This window comes from Loxodonta africana, chromosome 1, assembly GCF_030014295.1.
Source record: "Loxodonta africana isolate mLoxAfr1 chromosome 1, mLoxAfr1.hap2, whole genome shotgun sequence".
NCBI lineage: Eukaryota > Metazoa > Chordata > Mammalia > Proboscidea > Elephantidae > Loxodonta > Loxodonta africana.
In genome coordinates this window covers 124,138,755-124,162,321 of record NC_087342.1, presented here as the reverse complement: position 1 = coordinate 124,162,321, position 23,567 = coordinate 124,138,755, and the positions used below count along the sequence as shown (strand labels likewise).

The 23,567-nt window shown below is 38.3% G+C and overlaps 1 protein-coding gene across 1 annotated transcript; it reads left to right on the top strand.

Moving 5' to 3' along the window:
* The first annotated feature begins 275 nt into the window (after positions 1–275).
* Positions 276–19,870, top strand: LGSN (lengsin, lens protein with glutamine synthetase domain). Its single transcript, XM_064294631.1, has 4 exons — positions 276–281; positions 745–877; positions 9,954–10,120; positions 18,494–19,870. Exons 1-4 carry the CDS (start codon positions 276–278, stop codon positions 19,691–19,693), a joined length of 1,506 nt encoding a protein of 501 aa, XP_064150701.1. The 3' UTR covers positions 19,694–19,870.
* Positions 19,871–23,567: the final 3,697 nt, after the last annotated feature.

Here is a 23,567-nt window from a genome sequence, read left to right as displayed (position 1 = left end):
AGAGGAAATTCTGCAGCTGTTAGTGCTGAGACACATGACCGCACTGAGCCCCTGCCTCACTGCCCAATCCCCTGCTGGGAGTATTCTTTCACAGAGCTGTATCCCTGTCAAGGATTATAACTAGACTGTAGAAGTTATTTTGTTTTAAAATGCATGTCCAGATTTTCCCAAGCTATAAAACAGTTTGGAAATGACATTTGTTTCACACATACAAAGCACAGTCACAAAATAACATTTTATAAATAGAAAGCAAAGTAAATATTGATGTAGTAAGGATGACGGTAAGGAAAAAGGGAGAAGAAGAGAATCCAATTCTCGGGTTACTTATGCCTCTGATCAAAAACTAGAGACTCTAAAAAAAAGATAAAATCATAAAAAGAGAACTTCTGAGCTAAAATAGAGTTTGTAAAATTACTTAGGAATAAATAATATAAAATATCCTAAAGAAGAAAATGAAGATAAAAATCTTGACTAGTTGGGTACAATCTTAATTTATTTAATGGTATTTTCTGTGTACATTTCAAAGGAGATAATGAAAATTCGACCTGTCAACAGAATGTTGAGCTTCTTAATTCTGAGTTATTCAAGTGGATGTGGAAGTGAGAAAGTTTATCTCATTACAGAAGCCTCCTATGCTCTTTTTAAAATTTGGCTATCCAATCTACATACCTTTTTTTGACGTTCAGATTTAGTTGCATGCATAATTAACTGGTTGCTTGGCTTTTTGTTTGTTAATGATTACAGGACACAACAAGAGATGAAGGTAATGAGACTGAAGACTGCAGGATTAATAAATTAAGAAGGACACGAAAGAAAGTCACTAAACCACATGTTTCTTCAACTGAAATAGAAGAAATGGACCTATCCATCTCAGAAGGTGTCTTAGCTACTATGATCCCTCGAAAATCTGGGGTTTAAAACGAACTGTATTTGGTCATCCTTTTCATACAACATTTTCTTTTCTTCTTTCAGAAAAACAAAAAAGCAAAAGAATAGTTTTTTTTTTTTTTTTTTCTACACAGGCAACCTAACAGATGGCAAATATAAGATTAGCGGTGCCAGTTGCCACTGAGTCAATTCCGACTCATGGCAACCCATGTGTTGTAGAGTAGAATTGCTCCACAGAGTTTTCATGGGTGTGAACTTTTAGAAGCAGATCACCAGGTCTCTCTTCCGAGGTGTCTCTGGGTGGGGTTGAGCTGTCAACCTATCAGTTAGTAGCCAAGCACTTAACTGTTTACACCACCCACAGATACCATAAGAATACAATGTCAAAAACCAAACCAAACCCAGTGCCATCGAGTCGATTCAGATGCGTAGCGACCCCGTAGGAGAGAGTAGAACTGCCCCATAGAGTTTCCAAGGAGCGCCTGGTAGATTCGAAGTGCTGACCTTTTGGTTAGCGGCCGTAGCACTTAACCACTACACCACCAGGGTTTCCAAGAATACAGTGTAAGTATGTAAAAATAACTCGATAACTCATCAAAAATATTCAAAATTTAAAGGGGCAGAACTTGGATGATAGTAGTAAAAAGAGAGAACAAAGCAGAAAGAAGGCATGAATAGGAAGAGGTGCACGTTTCCGCTCTGAGAACTAAAATGAGTACAAAGATCATTACTGAGGATTTGGGAGATCATGGTAAAGGTGTGGGATAAGTTTCCATACCACTTGTTAGAATTTCAACTAGACTGTCATAGACCTGAAACAGTGCTGAAGCTAGGTGTTAATCTGGACAATGGATTTACGCCTAAAAACACTGGTATACCAAGATGCAGGCAGCAGAAATAGCCACTGTGTGGTAATAACAAAAAGCCGAGTTTTATAGCTTTTATCATTGTTTTCAAATTCTCTACAAACGATGAATCCCTTTATGGGCTGCAACCAGTGTGGCTCACTCCCACTGCCCCTTACTTGGTATTTTACTGCCTAGAAACACACTCTTAAGTATTCCTACCCATATCGTGTTAAAAGACAGTTGAAACAATGGCAACAGGTGTTAACATTTTTATTTTTATTTATTTATTTTTTTTCCTCTTCCTTATTACAGAGAGGATCGGAAAGCAAATGCTGTGTAACAAATTGGGAGATGCAAGCCAACCAGTTGTGGGACCCGGCTCTGCTGAGTCTGATCAGCCTCCTGATGACAGGAATTCCAAGGAGCAGGTGATGGTGATAAAGCCATCCCTCCCTAAAGTATCAGTCAGTACTCCTGGCAGCGAATTTCACCTGAACTCTAGCCATACTGGTAAGGACCGTAAGGACTCTGAAACCAACTGGCATTTGGTTCTGGCCACTAATCCCAAATTTGTTATCATGAGATAATGCCCTGTTTGTTGAAGAATGCTAGACTAGGAGTTACAACATTTACAACAATTTATACACCTATCATTTATAAAGTGCTTTTCAGTTTCTTTACCCACTGGGCTGCTCATCAGGAAAACAGAGGTGTTGCAGTGGATAACCCCTCAAGTCTTTTTGGTGGTGAAATTAGTGTTATTCTAAGTTCTTGGCTTATTGGTAGTGATATAACTATTCTGGTACACGAGTGTATTGGTTAACATTTTCTTTGATGCAAGTGATAGAAACTAGTTAAAAAGAGGTATTTATTGGCTCATAGAATCCATGATGAAAGAGTTGAACAAACCAGTTTTGGAAAGACAGAAATGCAGCAAGGCCTAAGGAACCGTGGTGTTGCAATGGGTAAGCTGCTAACCAGAAGGTTGGCCGTTCGCCCTCCCCACCCCCAGAAAAGACCTCTGATTTGCTCCCATAAATCTTTATAGCCTAGCAAACCCTATGGGGCAGTTCTATTCTGTCCTATAAGGTTACCATGAGTCAGAATCCACTCGCAACAAAGAACAATTGGAGACTGGGAAGTGAATACTGTCAAGATTCCATTTGTATTAGTTTTCTACAGTTTTCTTAACAAATTACCACATATTTAGTGCTTAAATCAACACAAATTTATCATTTAATAGTTCTGCATGTCAGAAATCCGGATTGGCTTGGCTGGTTTCTCTGCTCTAGGCTTTACAAGGCTGAAATCAAGATATTGGCAGGCTGAGCTCTTATCTGGATACTCTAGATAAGAATTAGCTTCCAAGTTGATTCATGCTGATGGCAGAATCCATTCCCTTTGGTCGTAGGAGTAAGGTTTCCACTTCCTTATTCCTTGTTAGCAGAGGCTGCCCTTAGCTCCTAGAGGACTGTCTTTAGCCCCTTATCTCAGAGCTAGCAAGGGCTCCAATCCTTCTCATATTTGCAATCTCTCTGAATTCCCCTTCTGCCACATCTCTTTTGTCTCTAAAAAAACAAAAACAAAAAAACCCATTGCCATGGAGTTGATTCCGACTCATAGCGACCCTGAAGGACAGAGTAGAACTGCCCCATAGTTTCCAAAGACCACCTAATGGATTTGAACTGCCAACCTTTTGGTTAGCAGCCGTAGCTCTTAACCACTACACCACCAGGGTTTCTATTTTGCCTTCAGGCAGAGTAAATTCTCAGCTTTTAAGTGCTCACTTGGATAATCCAGGATAATCTCTTTATTTTAAGGTCTATTACAGAAGCCCTGGTGTCACAGTGGTTAAGAGCTCAGGATGCTAACCAAAAGGTCTGCAGCTCAAATCCACCAGCTGCTCCTGGGAAATCCTGTGGGGCAGTTCTACTCTGTCCTACAGAGTTGCTATGAATCAGATTGGACTCCAGGGCACACAGCAACAACCTTAATCGCATTTGCAAAGCCCCTTTTGACATATAATTTAACATATTAACAGGCTCCAAGGATTAGGGGAGGGGCCCTGGTAGTGCAGTGGTTAAGCGCTCGGATGTGTCCAACACTGCCAGGTTCGAACACAACATCTGCTCCTCAGGACGAAGATGGGGCAGTCTGCTTCCTAAAGATTTACAGCCTTGGAAACTCTATGGAGTAGTTCTACTTTGTCCTACAGGGTCACTATGAATTGGAACTGACAGTGGGTTTGGTTTGGTTTTGGGATTAGGATGTGGGCATCTTTGGGGGCCCATTTGTCCTACTGTACCACTTCTCATCTCTGCATTTCTCTTTCTCTGCTTTGGATTCCTGGATTTCTCCATGAGGTGAAGAACATGAGCACTGACAACCCTAAGCACCTGGGACTATCTATACAAATGCCCTCAGGGCCAAGCAGATAATACAAATGAGTGAGGTGGGCTGAGTGGAAGAAAATAAGGAGTGGTGTTAGTGCTGTTGTGAGAAACAAGAGCAGGGGTTGACAATCTATAGTCCATGGGCCAAATCTGGGTCTGCTGGACTGGATTTGGGGATAAAGTTTTCTGTATTGTCTGCTTTCATGCTACAATGGCAGAGTTGAGAAGATGTGACAGAGACCACATGGCCCACAAAGTAGTAAATAGTTACTATCTGACTGTTAATAGAAAAAAAAAAAAATTGTAAACTCATGAACTAGAGGATACATGCCCCATCCAAGGTTACTCCAGGCAATGGTTACTATGGAGAAATATCAACCCAAAGTTGAACAGATCAACTACAACTAGGCATGTGGAACCATTATCGAATCAGCCTGGTTAGTTGAGCAGCTTTCTGTTTTGCCCAGGGTTCAATTTACAGGCCCTAAGTACATAAACCACCACTACCAGTCTGTGAGTTTGTCACAGTGTGGTGGCTTGCATATGGCTATGATGCTGGAAGCTATGACACTGGTATTTCAAATACCAGCAAGGTCACCTATGGTGGATAGGTTTCAGTGGAGCTTTCAGACTAAGACAGACTAGGAAGAAAGGCCTGACAGTCTATTTCTCAAAATCAGCCAATGAAAAGTTTATGGACCACAACAGAACATTGTCCGACTTGCTTGCTTTGGGAGCATCATCAAGAGGGATCAATTGCTGGAGAAGGACATCATGTTTGGTGAAGCAGAGGGCCAGTGAGGGTGAGGGAGACCCTTGGTGAAATGGATTGGCACAATAGCCACAATGATGGACTCAAACATACTGGCACTGTAAGGATGATGCAGGACTGGGCAGTGCTTTGCTCTGTTGTACATAAGGTTTCCATGAGTTGGAGTTGATTTGACGGCAGCTAACAGCAACAAGCACCAAAAAGTTTACAACCCCAAACAAAACACCAATATGTAATTTAAAAATAAATATAAAAATCACCTACCAAAATAGTTGTAAAAAAATTTTCAAGGTAGTTATTTTCTCCTCGGTGATAACCACTTTGAGGCTTTCAAAAATATTTTTTTGTTTCCAAAGAAAAGCTCCTTTTATAACTTTGTATTGTTTTTGATTTTGTCCCTGCTTTCCATACAGTTATTCTGCCACCAGGGATTTCCAACACTGCCTGGGCTAACATGATGTGGTCAGAGGGTGGGGTCATGTCTACACCAACAGGGCAGCTCTCATAGTAGCCATGTGGATGCAGGAGGGCAGGCCTTTGGAAAGGAGAATAGCGGGTCCTCCCAGGTGTGTGATAAGCTGAAAGTATTATACAGTATACTCTCAAATGCACTTTTCCCTTTTTTAACTGGTATTTCTGAAAGCCCAACTGCCTACTTCAATCTACCTTTTGTAAGTGACCACAGTTTGTTCTCTGTAACTGAAATATTTCCTCATTGTCACGGAACATGGACACTTCCCCAAGATCTTCCAGCTGCTATAGAGCTTTGGGAGTTTTTTTTTTTTTTTTTTTTTTACGTTTTCTTATTTTTTTTCCTAAGCACTCACAGCAGTAAAACTTCCTCTGTGTTATAGATTGAATTGTGTCCCCCAAAATATGTGTTGTAAATCCTCACCTCTATGCCTGTGGTTATAATCCCATTTGGGAATGGGTTATCTTTGTTATGTTATTTATATGGGATTAATGTAGGGTGTATCTTGAGTCAATTCCTTTTGAGATATAAAAGAGATTAAACAAGAAAGCTAGCAAGCTCAGATGGGGGAAGATTGATGCCAAGTCATATGGAGATCTCCAAGGAACCAGGAAACAAGCTGAAGAGACAAGGACCGTCCCCAAGAGCCGACAGAGAAAGAAAGACTTCCCCTAGAGTTGGCTCCCTGGATTTGGACTTCTAGCCTCTTACTGCATTGGCCAAATCTGCTGCAAAAGACCTCTCTAAAGCATCAAAGAGCAAACATGTCAGTTGGAGGAATAAGGTGCGCCTGACTTGAGCCATGGCATTTTCAATCACCTCATATGCAGGTGAAAACTGGACAGTGAAGAAGGAAAACTGAAGATTTGACACCTTTGAATTATGGCATTGGTGAAAATATTGAATATACCATGGGTTGCCAGAACGAACAAATTGGTCTTGGAAGAAGTACAGCCAGAATGCCTCTTGGAAACAAGGATGGCGAGACTTTGTTTCAAGTACTTTGGATATGTTATCAGAAGGGATCAGTCCCTGGAGAAGGACATCATGCTTGGCAAAGTAGAAGGTCAGCAAAAGAAAGGAAGACCCTCAAGGAGGTGGATTGACACAGTGGCTGCAACAATGGGCTCAATCATAATGATTGTGAGAATGGCACAGGACCAGACAGTGTTACATTCTGTTGTACATAGGGTCACTGTGAGTCAGAATCAACTCAACAGCACCTAACAATAACAAGACTCCTAAAATAAATTTCTGTTTGTTAAAGCCACCCACTTGTGGTATTTCTGTTATAGCAGCATGAGATAACTAAGACACTCTATAAAAGCACATTGATTTAATTTATTAGCCCTCTGAAGGGATGGGAAAGAAGGACACCTCCCATAAACTGCACTGTAAGAAAAACAAATGAGCCCCTGAACTGGCAATTATCTGCCTGCTATTCATCATGTGCAACTGGGAAGGGCTGACCACAAGGTTTAATTGTAACTAACAAGTATGATTTATTTGAAGAAAAGGAATTTGGACAAGAATGAGGCAAGACTAGTTGATGTCTCAAAAAATGAAATTAGATTGGCTAGGGTTCTCATAGTTGGTGAAATAATTGTATTTTTAAATGAAAAATTGATACTTAAAAGGATATATGCCAAAATATGTGATGCCAATTTTTTACTTGTTAGTCATACAAGGTCATATCATACAGGATGTATTCATTCACTCATTCACACACTCACTAATTCAAAAGCACATTTATTGAGTGCCTATGGTATGCCTGCACTGCTACGGGTACTGAGGATACAGTCACAAGTAAAGCCAAGCCCCTGCTCTTATGGAGTTGACATCCTAGTGGCAGGCAGGAGTCAATAAACACACAATTAGACAGCATGGAAGGTGGTGAAAAGGGCTCTGAAGAAAATGGAACCAGGATGATAATACACACTATTCGATCATAGTGCAACATGGTGATCTTAAGGTGAATCAGGGGTTGCAACTCCACATTGTGACCAGATTTTGTAGAATTCATAGTCCAGGTGATTAGGTTTATTTTTTTCATCACTTTCCACCATGTGAAATAAGCACATCTTAGTATTTGGTGCCATGCTTATCTATAGTTCCTCCACTCAATAGAACATAATCTCCAGGTAGATAGGCGCTTCTCTGACAGCTTCCTAAATATATGTCCAGTGTGAATAGTGTGTGGTGATGAAAAAAATGTCTTGAATGGATGGATATTTTTCTTATTTTAAAATAAATATGTATTTGCTATAGGAAGTTTAGAAGATGTGGATAAGCAAAAGAACTAATAAGATACCTATGATCCTATTACTGGCGAACCAACAAAATTACCTTATTTCACAGGAGATGCCTTTTGATCTTTTTTTTTTAGTATCATTTATATATTTATGGCTTGTATATAATTGCCTGGAGCCCTGGTGGCACAGTGGTAAACCATTCGGCTCCTAATCAAAAGGTAGGCAGTTCGAATCCACCTGTGATCCTTGGAAACCCTATGGGGCAGCTCTACTCTGTCCTAAAGGGTCCCTATGAGTTGGAATCAATTCGACAGCAATGAGTTTTTTCAGGTATATAATTGCCTAGTGTGTTTAGAGTACTGATTATCTGAAAATTTCAGTATTTTAAAATGCCTATAAATTTTATTTTATTTAAGGAGCATTATTCACCTTGAGCACAACACCCAGTATTTTAGAATGAGTTGGGAACGCAGCAACTGCTAATTTAGCATGAAACATTGTAATTGCTGCAGCTTAATTGTGTTAAATGGGAGGTGGTTATAAAGAATCAGGGGTCTCAGAGTAGCCAAATGACAGGGCAATATCTCTAACGTATTTGCATAGGTGGAACTAATCATTTGTTTTCCTCATGTTTCCAGTACTTAAAGCCTACTTAATCTATGTTTTTAACTGTCAATCTTTATGCTTATTTTGAAAGCTTAATTATATCTTGAAAACAGATTCTCAGGTATCATTTAAAAATTATAGCTGCTCAATGTCAGAGCGATGTGACAGGTTGATGGGTACTCAGATGCAGACTTTTTCATGTTACCACTTACCAGGGTTAGACTAATTGTGCTCACTTTATGCGTTTAAGTAGCACTTATATGGTGCTGACTGTCTGCCAGAAACTATTAAATAATGTGTTCAAGCCTCATAACAATCCTGTAAAGTAGGTAATATTTTATTGATGAGAAAGCCGAGGCACAGACAGTATAACAAACTTGCCAAGGCAAAGGCAGGATTGGAAGTGAGACAGATGGGCCCCAATGTTTGTGCTGAACCACTATATTCTGTGCCTCTCCTGAAAGTTCTGACAGTAGCAAACACCTGTGTAGTGTGTACTGTGTGCCAAACTCCTCTCTATGCTTTAGAAATATGAATTCACTTTGTGGTAATGAACCACCTGCCAGGAGTCCAGCTGTCTGGATTCTAGTTTCAATTTTGGCAGTGAATTGACAGCATGACTTGGGGTACTTCATTGTGCCTCTACGAGACTCAAGCTAATGAGTTGGTTGGATTAGATGATTTATCTCCAAGGTCTCTTCTAGCTCTAAAATTTTATAATTTTTAGGTTGTTTCTTAAAAGTCTTGAAAAGATATTTCCTTCATGTTTCCAATTTTAAATTTTAGTATGCAGTCTCAATTTTTCCTCTCCCATTCTTGAAAAACACTTTTGTTTGCTTATTTAAATCTATTTTAAAATTCACAGACAGATGTAGATTTCTTAGGTTCAGATCTCCTTATAAAGAAATAAAGCCCTTTTGGCCAAAAAAAAAAAAAAAAGGACAGAAAATAAACAAAAATGGACAACTAATTTTGCCTTCAGTTATATATAAAAAAGAAAAAAACCAAACCCAGTGCTGTGGAGTCGATTCCGGCTCATAATCTGGGCATTACCAGTTAGTTTAATAAATCCAAAATTTTTTCAATGATAGTCATCCATACGGAGACTTCTATGGTGCCAATTTTTGGGTTATTATGGTGCCAAGGCTATTCAGTTATATCAATAAATTCTAATTTCTATAAGAAAAGTGTTTTCGGTATCTATGTATGATATTGTTAGAAACTTACACAAATAATGTTAACTTCCAGCTAAACGTAAGTGATAATCTCCTTAAGTTATTTAGAGACAATGTTCTTGGGGAGATGGTAAAGGCTATGTAAGAAAGGGTAAGATCTCCAACTCTAAGGCAATGACGTGGTGAATATATGATACTTCTATCAGTAAGCATAATTAGAGGCAATGAATAGAGGCTAATTGACTACTTCTAACTTCCTCTTGGGAGTCCCTGGGTGGCACAAATGTTTAAGGCACCTGGCTGCTAACCTGGATGTTGGCAGTTCAAGTCCACTCAGAGGTGTCTCAAAAGAGAGCCCTGGTGATCTACTTCTGAAAAATCAGTCCTTAAAAACCCTACAGAACCCAGTTCTATACTGACACATATGGGGTCACCATGAGTCAGAACTGACTTGACAACAACTGTTTTTTTTTTTTTTTTCCTTAACCTCTTCTTGCTTCTCAATTCATCATGATCCAGTGACTTAGAACCATTCTTTATTTTACAGATCACACCAGGGACAGCACTCAATTCCCCACCCTATCTCAACTCTCCTCTAGGATGAAGCACATTAAACAAGAGATGACCACAGATCACCTCCAGTTTGTACGTTTTGAAGCAACAGACCTGCATGGTGTGTCCAGGTCTAAGAGCATCCCGGCTCATTTTTTTCAAGTGAGTTTTACAAGCTGAATTATGATAGAATGTAATTTCATGACCATTACCAAGCAAATGGTCCTTATCACTGTTTCTTATTTTCTTGTAATCTACACAGCAATTCAAGCTGAAAACCAATAATTTTTTTTGTTTCTTTCCTTGTCCCATGCCAAATACGTTATTGCTCCCCGAGGAGCCAAACACATACTCTCAGCTCCCAAACAGCAATTCCTTTACCCGACAGAAATACAAAACTAATTAAGACTGGTAATTTTAGTCCTTCTGCCTTGAATAATTTCCCTTCACAAAATTATCTTTTCTCCCTTACTGCCATTATGAAGATTATATTTTATTTGACATGAGAAAATTACAAGAGAAGACCCAAGAGCAAATATAAAAGGAAAAAAAAAAAAAGGTTAAATAGAAAGAATTTGCTAGATAAAAAGCATATTTCTTTTTCAGCTAACTCTGAAAAGACAAGACTCTATTGTTGTTGGATGACTTAATGAACAATATTAAGCTTTTGAAAATAGTGATTTTGAGAAATATTGTATTTCTGGATATGTTTAGGTGTTTCTGAGGTGTTTTTTTGTTTGTTTATATGGTGTTTATTTTAATGACTGATTTGTTGTGTTATTTCTTAAATTCTATCAAACTATCTAGGAAGTCACATCAGTCAGCATTATATAAGAAAATTAAGCATCTTCTAATTTAACTTTTTTTTTAGTGTGTTCTGCTTTAGCACTTTAATATAAATTTGCAATTTTTTTTCATTTGCTTTATGTTGGTAAAATCTGTGCATCTTCAAAACACTTTTTAAAGAATATCAACAGGTTCAAATTTGGTTTAAGAAATTCTTTGGACCTGCTTACAGATATTGTTTCCTCTCTATCTAGGCAAGAAAGGAATTGGCTTATTTTTATAATGAAATGTGAAATTTTGCTGTGAACATATCAAAATATAATTCACTCAAATCTCTTCCAATCAGTAAGAAAATATAATGAGTATTTTAGGCGTTTGCCAGAGATCTCAATATAAAACTTTTTGCTTAGTTTTTGTCAAGTGCTAATAATTTATTCTATTAATAGCATCATTAACAACCTGTGATATGCAGATGATATAACCTTGCTTGCTGAAACAGAAGATGACTTGAAACACTTATTGATGAAGATCAAAGACCACAATCTTCAGTATGAATTACACCTCAACATAAAAAAAAATAAAAAACAACAGTCCTCACAGCTGGACCAATAAGCAACATCCTGGTAAATGGAGGAAAGACTGAAGTTGTCAAGGATTTCATTTGACTTGAATCAACAATCAAGGCCCATGGAAGCAGCAGTCAAGAAATCAAATGATGCATTGCATCAGGAAAATCTGCTGCAAAAGACCTAACAACAATAGCATCAAAAGGAGCTCTGGTGGTACAGTGGTTAAAGTACTCAGCTAACTGAAAGATTGGCAGTTTGAACCCACCAGCCGCTCTGCGAGAGAAATATGTGGCAGCCTGCTTCAGTAAAGATTTACAGCCCTTGCTTATGTACAACCAAAAATCTCATGGGATTTGGTTTCTTGATTTGGAGGTTTAGGGTCATGGTTTCATGGGCCATATCAGTTAATTGGCTGATTAACATGTTTAGTGCTTCTGTTCTACCTCCCATTTCAATGTGTAGTGCCCGGGGTCTTAAGAGCTTGCAAGTGGCCATGCAAGCACAGCAATTGGTCTGTATTCATCTGAAACAACAGAGGGAGAAGGAGAGTCAAGAAAAGAAAGAGGATATGGAATGTGTGGCTGATTGCCTCCATGAACAACTGCCTTCATTGCCATGAGGCCAAAAGAACTGGATGGTACCCAACTACAATTACTGAAGATTTTGATCAAAGATTCCATAGAAGAATCATGATCAAAAGGGAGAAAACGTAGAATAGAATTTAAGCTTCTCATGGACTCCATGAAGTTTGGACGAACCTTTGAAACTACTGCCCTGAGATGATCTTTCAACCTTATATGAAAAATATTTCTTGAAGTCTTCTTAAAACTGAACAATAGTTAGTTTAGCTTAACTAGTAAAAAATGTCTGCCTTGAGCATTATGCTCTTTTAAGAACTGTCTATATGGGATCAAACTGACAACAGCAACTCGAAAGATTAGATAGGAACCTTAGGGGGCAGTGAGCTTATGTCAATGCGAGAGGAATAACTCAGAAAAGGAGGGTGAGAATGGTTTTTACACAGCTTGGGAATGTAATCAATGTCACTAAATTGTACATGTTGAAACTGTTGAATTAGTGTATATTTTGATGTGTATATTCTCAACAACAACAACAAATAAAATTAAAAAATAAAATACCTCAAAAAAAAAAAATAGAAAGAAAAAGGTTTACAGTCTTGGAAACCCTATGGGGCAGTTCCACTCTGTCCTATAGGGTCACTATGAGTCAGAATCAACTCGATGGCAGTAGGTTAATAACATCAAAAAGCTACATATTTAAAACATTGATCCAGTTCTCCAGTTAAACTCCTTTACAAAAACGTACTTTAATATGCTCCCTACATTTACTAAGGATCAATATAAGTTGACAGAAGGAGTCAATTTCTGCTTGCTTTTTTTTTCCTTTGTTGCATCAGATTGCTGTTGAAAATATTTCCCACTATCTTGTTCAAAGAATCACCTATAAATACCTTTTTTTTTTTTTAGTTTAATGCATTTGGGAAAAAGTTTTTCATAATAAGAATTTTAATGTAACCCATCATGCTTCCTCTCAATTGCTCTATTGATTCTTAGCCTCAGTTTTGTAGTAGAACTCACTTTCTCATTGTTTCCTCATTGTTATTTTATTCCCTGCTGTTATTTTACTCCTATTTAATGATCACAGAGTATCTATATGTAATTTAATAAAACATTTAAAATTCACTTTGGAAGTCATGAAGGTATACATAGAAATGTGTATCTATATCATGAATATTGGCAATTTAAGATTACATAATTTATTTTGGAAAATTTATTGTGAATAGACATTAAAAATAGGTTCATCTGTGCAAACCAATCTAAACAATGTGAGTATATATACACACATGGACACATACACGCAATTCTGTATGAAAAATTCATTAAACAAAGAATAAAACCAAAACCAAACCCAGTGCCGTCGAGCCAATTCTGACTCATAGCGACCCTATAGGACAGAGTAGAACTGCCCCATAAGTTTCCAAGGAGCGCCTGGTGGATTTTAACTGCCGACCTTTCGGTTAGCAGCTGTAGCACTTAACCACTACACCACCAGGGTTTCCAGATGGAAACTTCACTTTATGAAACAAAATTTTTTTCTACTTGTGGACAATAAAATATCAATTTGAAAACTAATAAGTCAGACCATGGAGGGTTATAAGAGATAATGTAATCTACTTTCTTAATTTATAGATGAGGAAACTGAGGCCCAGAAAACTTAAGACAAGCTTCCTCAGAGTTTTGCAGGCAGTTAGTGTCAAAGCTGGACATCAATCCCTTACTCCTCCCTTTCAGTTCAGGGCTGTTTTTACTGCGTCTACTGTCTCCAGCTCAGCTTTAATATTTCTCTTTATTTCTTCAGTTGATCTAGGTGTTCTTTTGTTTCTATTTAAAATACATCTATCACAACTTTTACTGATTCAACTTTTAATTAGGTGTTCTTTCTTGCTAAATAAATTTAAAAAAAATACTGATTTTTAAAAAACAGATCATCTACTAGGAACAGAGCAAAAGAGTGTGATATAATTGGAAAAGACCAAATAAAAACCCATGATAATGAGGATGGTGCTTCCTCTTTTTATAGAACTTACTATGTGCCTGGCACTGTGCTAAATACCTTACAAATGTGCGCATATTCAGACCTTATGATCAGCTTATACTGTACCTGTTCTATCAAAAGACTGACTTTTATTTAAATTATATGTAGATTAAGTGGGTTCGTTCCATCTTGGATCTATTCAAAACAAGATATACTACTATAGAACTCAAAACTAATTCTTGAGTTGTTGCAAAACACAATCTTTACTGTGGTCCAGACTTCTGTTGTCATAGAGATTTGAGCTATTCAGCCAGAATTTTTATTGAGTCCACAGCAATTTATATTGGAGGGTAAAGTTATTCGAGTGCTTTAGGTCTATAAACACAACTTTAGATAACAATTCATTATCATAAATAAGATTTTATATATTTGTCAAAACTAACAAGTAGATTGAATTCAGACTGTGCAAAAAAAAAAAAAAAACCAAGATTAAAGAATATTACAGTGTTAAAAAAAAAAAAAGAGTACCCAGAGAAATGTGGATTAACTAGCTTGAAGTGTAAAGTGTGACTTTACACTATATTCAAATTCATGAAGGACTATTAGAGTGAAATGGAACCCAGCTGTTCCCTGCTATTCACAACCAAATGAATACACAGATTTAAATTACAGGAACTCTTTCAAGTCTTATGAATAAAACACAATGTCCCTCATTTTAGATACATATGGTACTAACATACATAATTTCAAACTAAAAAAATGACAGGTAGGAAAATAACTATTTCTTACAGTGAAAATTTATATTAAAAGATTTTTATAATAAAGTAAGATCTCACAGTAGAAGTTTATATATACAGATCCTTGAGTGAGTTGAAAAATGTAGACACTGAATAGTGCTTGACTTGCTCACCTGTATTACTGGTAATCATAGGCTTGAACCAGCTAAGTCAAACTGGCAATTGAAAATGAAAGTTGAGATTGTGGAGAGTGAAAGAGATGGTGGCTCATGAGCAAAGCCAAGAGAGTGGACCGGTAGATTACCTCTTATAGAACGGCCCCACTTTGGTAGCTATGTTCTCTTCGGGATTTTGGGGTAACACTCTAAAATTTATCAAACATACAATCAAGATACATTGATAATTACTAATGATTGGAATGCAAAAATTGGAAACAAAGAAGGATCAGTAGTTGGAAAATAGGGCCTTGGTGATAGAAATGATACCAGAGATCTCATGAAAGAATTTTGTAAGATCAATGACCTATTGTTTGGAAATATCTTTTTTTAACAACATAAAAGGCAAATACACACATGGACCTCGCTGGATGGAATAACAGGAATCGAACGGAGTACATATGATAAAAAGAGATGATGGAGAAGCTCAATATCACCAATCAGAACAAGGCCAGGGGCCAAATGCAGAACAGACCATCAGTTGCTCAGATGCAAGTTCAATATGAAGCTGAAGAAAATTAAAACAAATCCACGAGAGCCAAAGTATGACCTTAAGTATGTCCCACTTGAATTTAGAGACCATCTCAAGAGTAGATTTGATGCATTGAACACTAATGACCAAAGACCAGACAAGTTGTGGGATGACATCAAGGACATCATACATGAAAAAAGCGAAAGGTCATTAAAAATACAGAAAAAAAGAAAAGACCAAAAGGAACATCAGAAGAGACTCTGAAACTTGAGAGTAAAGTAGTTAAAGGAAATGGAAGAAATGAAGTAAGAGTTGAACAGAAGATTTCATAGGGCAGCTCAAGAAGACAAAGTAAAGTATTATAATGAAATGTGCAAAGACCTGGAATTAGAAAACCAAAAGGGAAGAACATGCTCGGCATTTCTAAAGCTGAAAAAACAGATAAAAAATTCAAGACTTGAGTTGCAATATTAAGGGATTCTATGGGCAAAACAATGAATGACACAGGAAGCATCAAAAAAAGATGGAAGGAATGCACAGAGTCACTGTACCAAAAAGAATTGGTGGATGTTCAACCATTTCAGGAAGTAGCATGTGATCAAGAACCGATGGTACTGAAGGAAGAAGTTCAAGCTACTCTGAAGGCATTGGTGAAAAACAAGTTGCCAGGAATTGACAGAATACCAGTTGAGATGTTTCAACAAACAGATGCAACTCTGAAAGTGCTCACTTGTCTATGCCGAGAAATTTGGAAGACAGCCACCTGGCCAACTGACTGGAAGAGATCCATATTTGTGCCCATTCCAAAGAAAGGTGATCCAAGAGAATGTGGAGATTATCAAACAATATCATTAATATCACGTACAAGTAAAATTTTGCTGAAGATCATTCAAAAGTGGTTGCAGTAGTACACTGCAGGGAACTTGCAGAAATTCAAGCCAGATTCAGAAGAGGACATGGAACGAGGGATATCACTGCTGATGTCAGGTGGATCTTGGCTAAAAGCAGAGGATATCAGAAAGATGTTTACCTGTGTTTTTTTGACTAGGCAAAGGTATTCAACTGTGTGGATCATAAAAAATTATGGATAACATCGTGAAGAATGGGAAATCCAGAACACATAATTGTGATCATAAGGAAGCTGTTCTTAGACCAAGAGACAGTCATTTGAACAGGACAAGAAGATAAAGCATGGTTTAAAAACAGGAAGGGTGTATGTCAGGGTTGTATCCTTTCATCATACTTATTCAAATCTGTATGCTCAGCAAATAATCTGAGAAGTGGGACTGTATGAAGAAAAACAGAACATCAGGATTAGAGGAAGACTCATCGACATCTTCCTGGGATACACAGATGCTTGCTACAAGTGAAGAAGATTTGAAGCACTTACTGATGAAGATCAAAGACTACATTCTTCAGTATGGATTACACCTCAACATAAAGAAAACAAAAATCCCCACAACTGGACCAATAAGCAACATCATGATAAACGGAGAAAAGATTGAAGTTGTTAAGAATTTCATTTTACTTGTATCTACAATCAATGTCCATGGAAGCATCAGTCAAGAAATCAATTTGCATTAAGCAAATCTGCTGCAAAAGACCTCTTTAAAGTGTTAAAAAGCAAAGATGTCATTTTGAGGACCAAAGTGTGCTTGCCTGACTCAAGCCGTATTTTCAATGGCCTCATATGCGTGCAAAATCTGGACAATAAATAAGGAAGACCAAAGAAGAATTGATGCCTTTGAATTGTGGTGTTGGTGAAGAATATTGACTATACCATGGACTGCCAGAAGAATGAACAAATTGGTCTTGGAAGAACTACAGCCAGAATGCTCCTAAGAAGCAGTGATGGTGAGACTTCATCTCATATACTTTGGACACGTTATCAGGAGATACCAGTCCCTGGAGAAGGACATCATACTTGGCAAAGTAGAGGGTTAGCAAAAAAAGGGAAGGCCCTCAGCGAGATGGATTGACACAGTGGTGCAATGATGGGCTCAAGAATAACAATTGTGAGAATGGCGCAACAATGGGCAGTGTTTCCTTCTGTTGTACACAGGGTTGCTATGAGTTGAAATTGACGAGGTGGCACCTAACAATAAGAACAATAAAAACTCAGGCTTGTAGAATGTTTGGATGTTTTATTAACTTCATGATGCTCGCTGACATCATGGGAAACAAACTTTATAGTCAAGGCTTTTTCCCCACCCATCAACCACCTTCAACACATGAAGCCTTGTTGATAGTACTATTACACAATGTCTAGAATTTGTTTTATAGGTCTGTTCAGCTTTATAGCCTCATCACTTTTATGCTTCTGGCACATAGCAAAAGTTAAATAAATGAACAAATTCACTGAACCCTAGAGGTATATGGCTAGAAAGTGCTTTAGCAATCATCTTGTTCTAACAGTTTTGTTTTACAGAAATGGAAGCCGAGGCAAATAGACTGCTAGCAACTTGCCCAAATCCACACAATTAAGTAATGAAAGAGCCAGGACTAGAAGTCAGGTTTGCTTTCACCCAGTTCATGGGTAAAGCTATAATTTTGGAGATATAGGTCCACGTTTGCAGGCAGGATTTCTGGGTCTCTGAGACAGTGAGGTAGTTAATTCTTAAGCGGCCTGTAAAAGCGAATGAAGAGAAGACTGTCACTGTCAGCTGCTGTGATTCTTCTGGTGTTAGGACAACTGTCCTGGGTACCGTAGGACTGACCACAGTTGGCTCTCTGAGAAGGATTGAGAGTTCTTTACTGAAGACTTTTGAGAGTCTGTTAACTACTGGGATTACAATGGGATAACCCAAAATAATGCCTTACTTGAAATGTCAGCATCTATGCCATCAAAAAGCGTTCTAAAGAGTATATTTGGTTATGATAGTTTGAAATAATTTGACAAGGCTTTATTTTTGTCTTTTGATATAAAGAGATTTTATTTATTATCACACCTTTTTTATGAATATTTTTGGCTCTCAGAGCATGTAAAACCTTTAAGATTAGAAATGTTAAGAGTTGTTTATAAAAATACCTTTGGGGAGTTTGATTTAAAAATATTAAAAAATTTATCTGATAACAAGTAGTGTTAACCAACAGATGTCAAACACTCATTCCCTACATCCACCTATTAGAAAAACTCTTTTCAATGCTTTTGTTTGTTTTCACGTTTCAAAACCAAATTACTGTATCCTTTTCTTGTTTAGGAAAAAGTGATCCATGGAGTTTATATGCCCAGAGGTTATCTTGAATTGATGCCAAACCTTAAAGACAATGAAGTGAATCACATAAGAGCAACATGTTTTAATAGCGACATAGTCCTGATGCCAGAGTTATCAACCTTTAGAGTTTTGCCATGGGCCGAGAGAACTGCAAGAGTGATATGTGATACATTCACTGTGACCGGAGATCCTCTGTTGACTTCTCCAAGGTACATTGCAAAGAGGCAGCTGAGCCATTTGCAGGGCTCTGGCTTTTCCCTGTGCTCTGCCTTCATCTATGATTTCTGCATTTTTGGTGTGCCGGAAATTATCAACTCGAAGACCATATCTTTTCCTGTTTCGCCGTTACTCAATAATCATGAGCAACCCTTTATGCACGAACTCATTGATGGCTTGTATCAAATTGGAGCCAATGTTGAGAGCTTTTCCTCCTACTCCAGGCCTGGTCACATGGAAATCTGTTTTCTGCCAGAATTTGGCATCAGTGCAGCTGATAATGCATTTACCCTAAGAACAGGTGTCAAAGAATTGGGAAGGAAATATAATTACATCACCAGTTTTTTCATTGAGACTGGATTCTGCAATTCGGGAATTTTGTCTCATAGTCTTTGGGATGTCAGTGAGAAGCAAAACGTATTCTGCAGCAGTTCTGGAGTTGAAGAGCTTACAATGACTGGGAAAAAATGGTTGGCCGGACTCTTGAAGCACTCTGCGGCTCTCAGCTGCCTGATGGCACCTGCAGTTAGCTGCCGAAAGCGTTATTCCAAGGACAGAAGAGACCTGAGGGAGAGTGTGCCTACAACATGGGGATACAATGATAACAGCTGTGCTTTCAATATCAAGTGTCACGGTGAGAAAGGCACCCGGATTGAAAATAAACTAGGCTCAGCGACAGCAAACCCTTACCTGGTGCTGGCTGCTACTATTGCTGCAGGCTTGGACGGACTTCAAAGCAGCGATGGTGTCTTGGCTGAGCCCGATGACAGCACGGACTTCTACCAGTTTAAACCTTCTGAGATTCCTTTGAAACTGGCAGATGCCCTTGTGGCGCTAGAGGAAGATCAATGTCTGAGACAGGCTCTAGGAGAAACTTTTATTCGATATTTTGTTGCTATGAAGAAATATGAGTTGGAAAACGAAGAAACTTACGCTGAGAGAAATAAATTCTTAGAGTACTTTATTTAGAATAAATCTCTTAACTGTTCCTTCAGAGGTGTGATTATTACTCGAGTAGCTGATCTTCCAGAAAGAAAAGACTGAACTAAAAAAAAGAAAGAAAAAAAAAAAAAACCCCTACAAATATTGTCACTTTTTTTAATCCCCATGGAATATTTGATAGAAACAAACAATAAAGTTGTGATGAAGCTGTAGTATGCAAACTTACCAGATCTTGTCAGGCTGTCATCATTTCCTGTGTTTTTTGTATGTTGACCAAGACAGGAATATTCAGTGTTCTCAGGCAATAATTACATTCACACATTAAAAAAAAAAAAAAAAGACTTAAACATTAGAAAGAAAAATTTAAATGACTAAAAAATAAGAAGAAATAATTTCAATTTTATACATAGGTTGAGACAAAAATACTTACTAATATAATCTCACCAACCAAGACATAAGGAGGCCTGGTGGCACAGTGATTAAATACTTGGCTGGTAACTAAAAGGTTGGCAGTTCAAACTCACCAGCTACTCTGGGACAAAGAGGTGGCAGTCTGTTTCCATAAAGCTTTATAGCCTTGGAAACCACATGGGGCATTTCTACTCTGTCCTATAGGGTCACTATGAGTCAGAAAGGACTTGATGGCCATGGGTTTGGATTCTTTTTTTTTTTTTTTGGAATTAACATATTGAGGATTCAGTTTGAAAGCATCATTGTGATCTTTCCAATTATTTCCAAAGTTAAATAATTTGCATAAATGTCATGATATGAGTCAGCAGAAGTTTTCACACATGTCCCTTCTCTTTTTTTTCATCCTTCTCCACTAAAAACCAAAACCAAACCCATTGCCATCGAGTCGATCCTGACTCAGCAACCCTATAAGACAGAGTAGAATTGGTGGATTCGAATTGCCAACCTTTTGGTTAACAGCTGTATCTCTTAACCACTACGCCACCTAGGAGCTTCAAAGCTATAATATCTCCATGAAACAAACCCACAAGGAATAGAATTAGGGCTGGGAACAATGAGGTCAGATATTTGAAAGTAGCTGTTGTAGCTAGTGTTGCTGTTGCAGAAATATCACAAGTGGGTAACTTTAAAAAACAGAAATTTATTTTCTCACAGTTTAGAAGGCTGGAAGTCTGAATTTGGGGTGCCGAATATAGGGGAAGGCTTGTTGGCTCTGGGAGAAGATCCTTGACCTTTTCACCTTCTATAGCCCCAGCACTCCTTGGTTTCTTGGCGATCTTCACACAGCATCTATCTTCCTCAGTATGTGCTCAATTCTGTCTAACCTGCTCTTTGCATAAATCAAAAGTGATTAAGTTTAGGACCATTTTAGTTATCCAGTGCTGCTATAATGGAAATACTACACATGAGTGGCTTTAATAAACAGAAATTTATTTTCTCACAGTTTAGGAGTCTAGTAAGTCCGAATTCAGGGTGCCAGCTCTAGAGGAAGTCTTTCTCTCTCTTTTGGGTCTGGGGGAAGGTTCTTGTCTCTTTTCAACATCTGTGGGACCAGCATCCCTTGGAGATCTCCATGTGTCTTGGCACAAATCTTCCCCAGAGTCTAGGAGCTTCTTAGCAGAGGGACCCTGGGTCTAAATGATGCGCTCTGCTCCTGGCTCTTTTTTCTTGTTAGTAGTAAGTCTCCCTGCCCCTCTGATTGCTTCTCTCTTTTATATCTTAAAAGAGAGTCGCTCAAGAAACAACCTAATCCTGTAGATTGTGTCCTAGCTCATTAAAATAACTGCCTCTAATCCTGCCTCATTAACATCATAGAGGTTAGAATTTACAACGCATAGGATAATCACAACAGGTCACAAAATGGAGGGCAATCACGCACTACTGGGAATCAGCGCCTAGCCAAGTTGGTGCATATTTTTGGGAGACAAAATTCAATCCATAACCGGACACGTGCTGCACTGATATGGCCTCATTAATATAGCAAAGAAAACCCTATTCCCAAACAGGATTACATCCAAAGGTATTGGTGTTAGAATTTAAACACATATGGGGGACGGGGGCGGTCACAATTCAATTCATAAACATAGCCAAAGTCTTTCTTTAAACAATGCCTCATACAGAAGCCCAGTGTATAAAATATAGACAGCATGGGGTATGTGTGTGGTGGGGGATGGAATTTGCTTGCTTCACTCTATCACTTGTTGCCTAAGACATCACTTTGAAACTTCCATTGCTCTACGGAGTGTGACAACAACTGCCTAGCTAACCAGGGCTATGTTTACAGCTTAAATTTGTATTTAAATTACAGATTTTCTGGTCCACAGAGGCTGGTATCTCCCCAAAGAATATTAAAGGTTACAGGTTTTTTTTTTTGTTTGAATGAGATAATACTGCAACTATCACTAAAGAGTAGCTTCCTTTGGGAAGAAGCCCAAAATCTACTTACTAGCAAATTAAAACACTATTCTACTTAGGATCAAACAGGAGATTTTATGTTCAATTAAAACTGACTGTGGTCTCAATTAGATAGGGAACACACAAGCAGAGGGTTGGAATTTGGCTCAGATCCTTCTATTAAAATTCTTAGTACTCAGTAGCTTTAATAGTGAATGTAGATCTGTCCTTTACTAGTTGTTCCTCTCTTCTGTCCTCAGAGAAGTGTGTTTTGAAACATCAGAATAAGTTCTTGGGCGGATTAAGAGAGAGAGTGAAAGTACTTGAAAGAGAGAAAGGCAAAGGAATCTGCAAGAGCTCCAAGAACGAAATCCCATACGTTATTACACCATGGGAGGGCTATGGAAGAACCCTGTGGCAGCTTGCTAGTTGTCTGCCGATATTCATTCTCCCCTTGGTCCTCACTAACAGAACCTCAAAGTGTTCCTGGGAACACACCATACAAAACATGACATTGCTGAACTCCACTGTGGCTGAATAAGTTCATGTTATTAGGTTCAGACCAAGGAGATATTAGTAGAAGTGTTCTGTGGAAGCTTCTAGGATATTTCCCTAACACTAATGCTCTGCTCCCTGCCCTTTCCCTTTTTTAATTCCTTTGCTTTCCTGCTGGCTAGGCTGCAGATAATGGGTCTAGTGTTCTGCCCTTGGGAATGGAGATGCCCTTGGAAATAGAAGCCACACAACGTGGAGTAACAGGTGGAAGCTTTGTCTTGTGGAGCACAGCTTGACTGCCTACATCTAGGTTTTCACCTGAGGGAGAGAGGGAGAGAAAGGAAGCAAGAGTGAGAGAGAAAACTTCTATCTCCTTTTAAGTCACCAAAACTAAAAAACCAAACCCTGTGCCATTGAGTTGATTCCGACTCATAGCGACCCTATAGGACAGGGTAGAACTGCCCCATAGAGTTTCTAAGAAGCGCCTGGTGGATTCGAACTGCCAACCCTTTGGTTAGCAGCCATAGCACTTAACCGCTACGCCACCAGGGTTTCCTTTTAAGTCACAGTGACCAGGTTTTCCTTAAGTGCAGCAAAACTTGATCTTTAATGGTATAGACTCACTTTCTTTCAAGCTTATTTGTGTGAACATGAGGGTACATGTGTATGTATAGGGCATTTGAGTAGTTTGGGAATGAGAGAATAAAGATGTAAGAAAAAATGAAACTACTCTCTCAATTTGTCCATGTCTAGAGAGGGGAATCTCAGTAAGAGTAATCCAAACACACACACACAATTGCATTGTCTCTCATCCTAATGAAGATATATACCAAAACCAAACCCATTACTGTCAAGTCAATTCTGACTCATAGTGACCCTATAGGACAGAGTAGATCTGCCCCATAAGGCTTCCAAAGCTATAATCTTTACAGAAGCAGGTTGCAACATTTTTCTTCCACAGAGCAGCTGGTGGATTTGAACCATCAACCTTTCGGTTAGCAGCCAAGCATTTAATCACTGCGCCACCAGGACTTCTTCATAA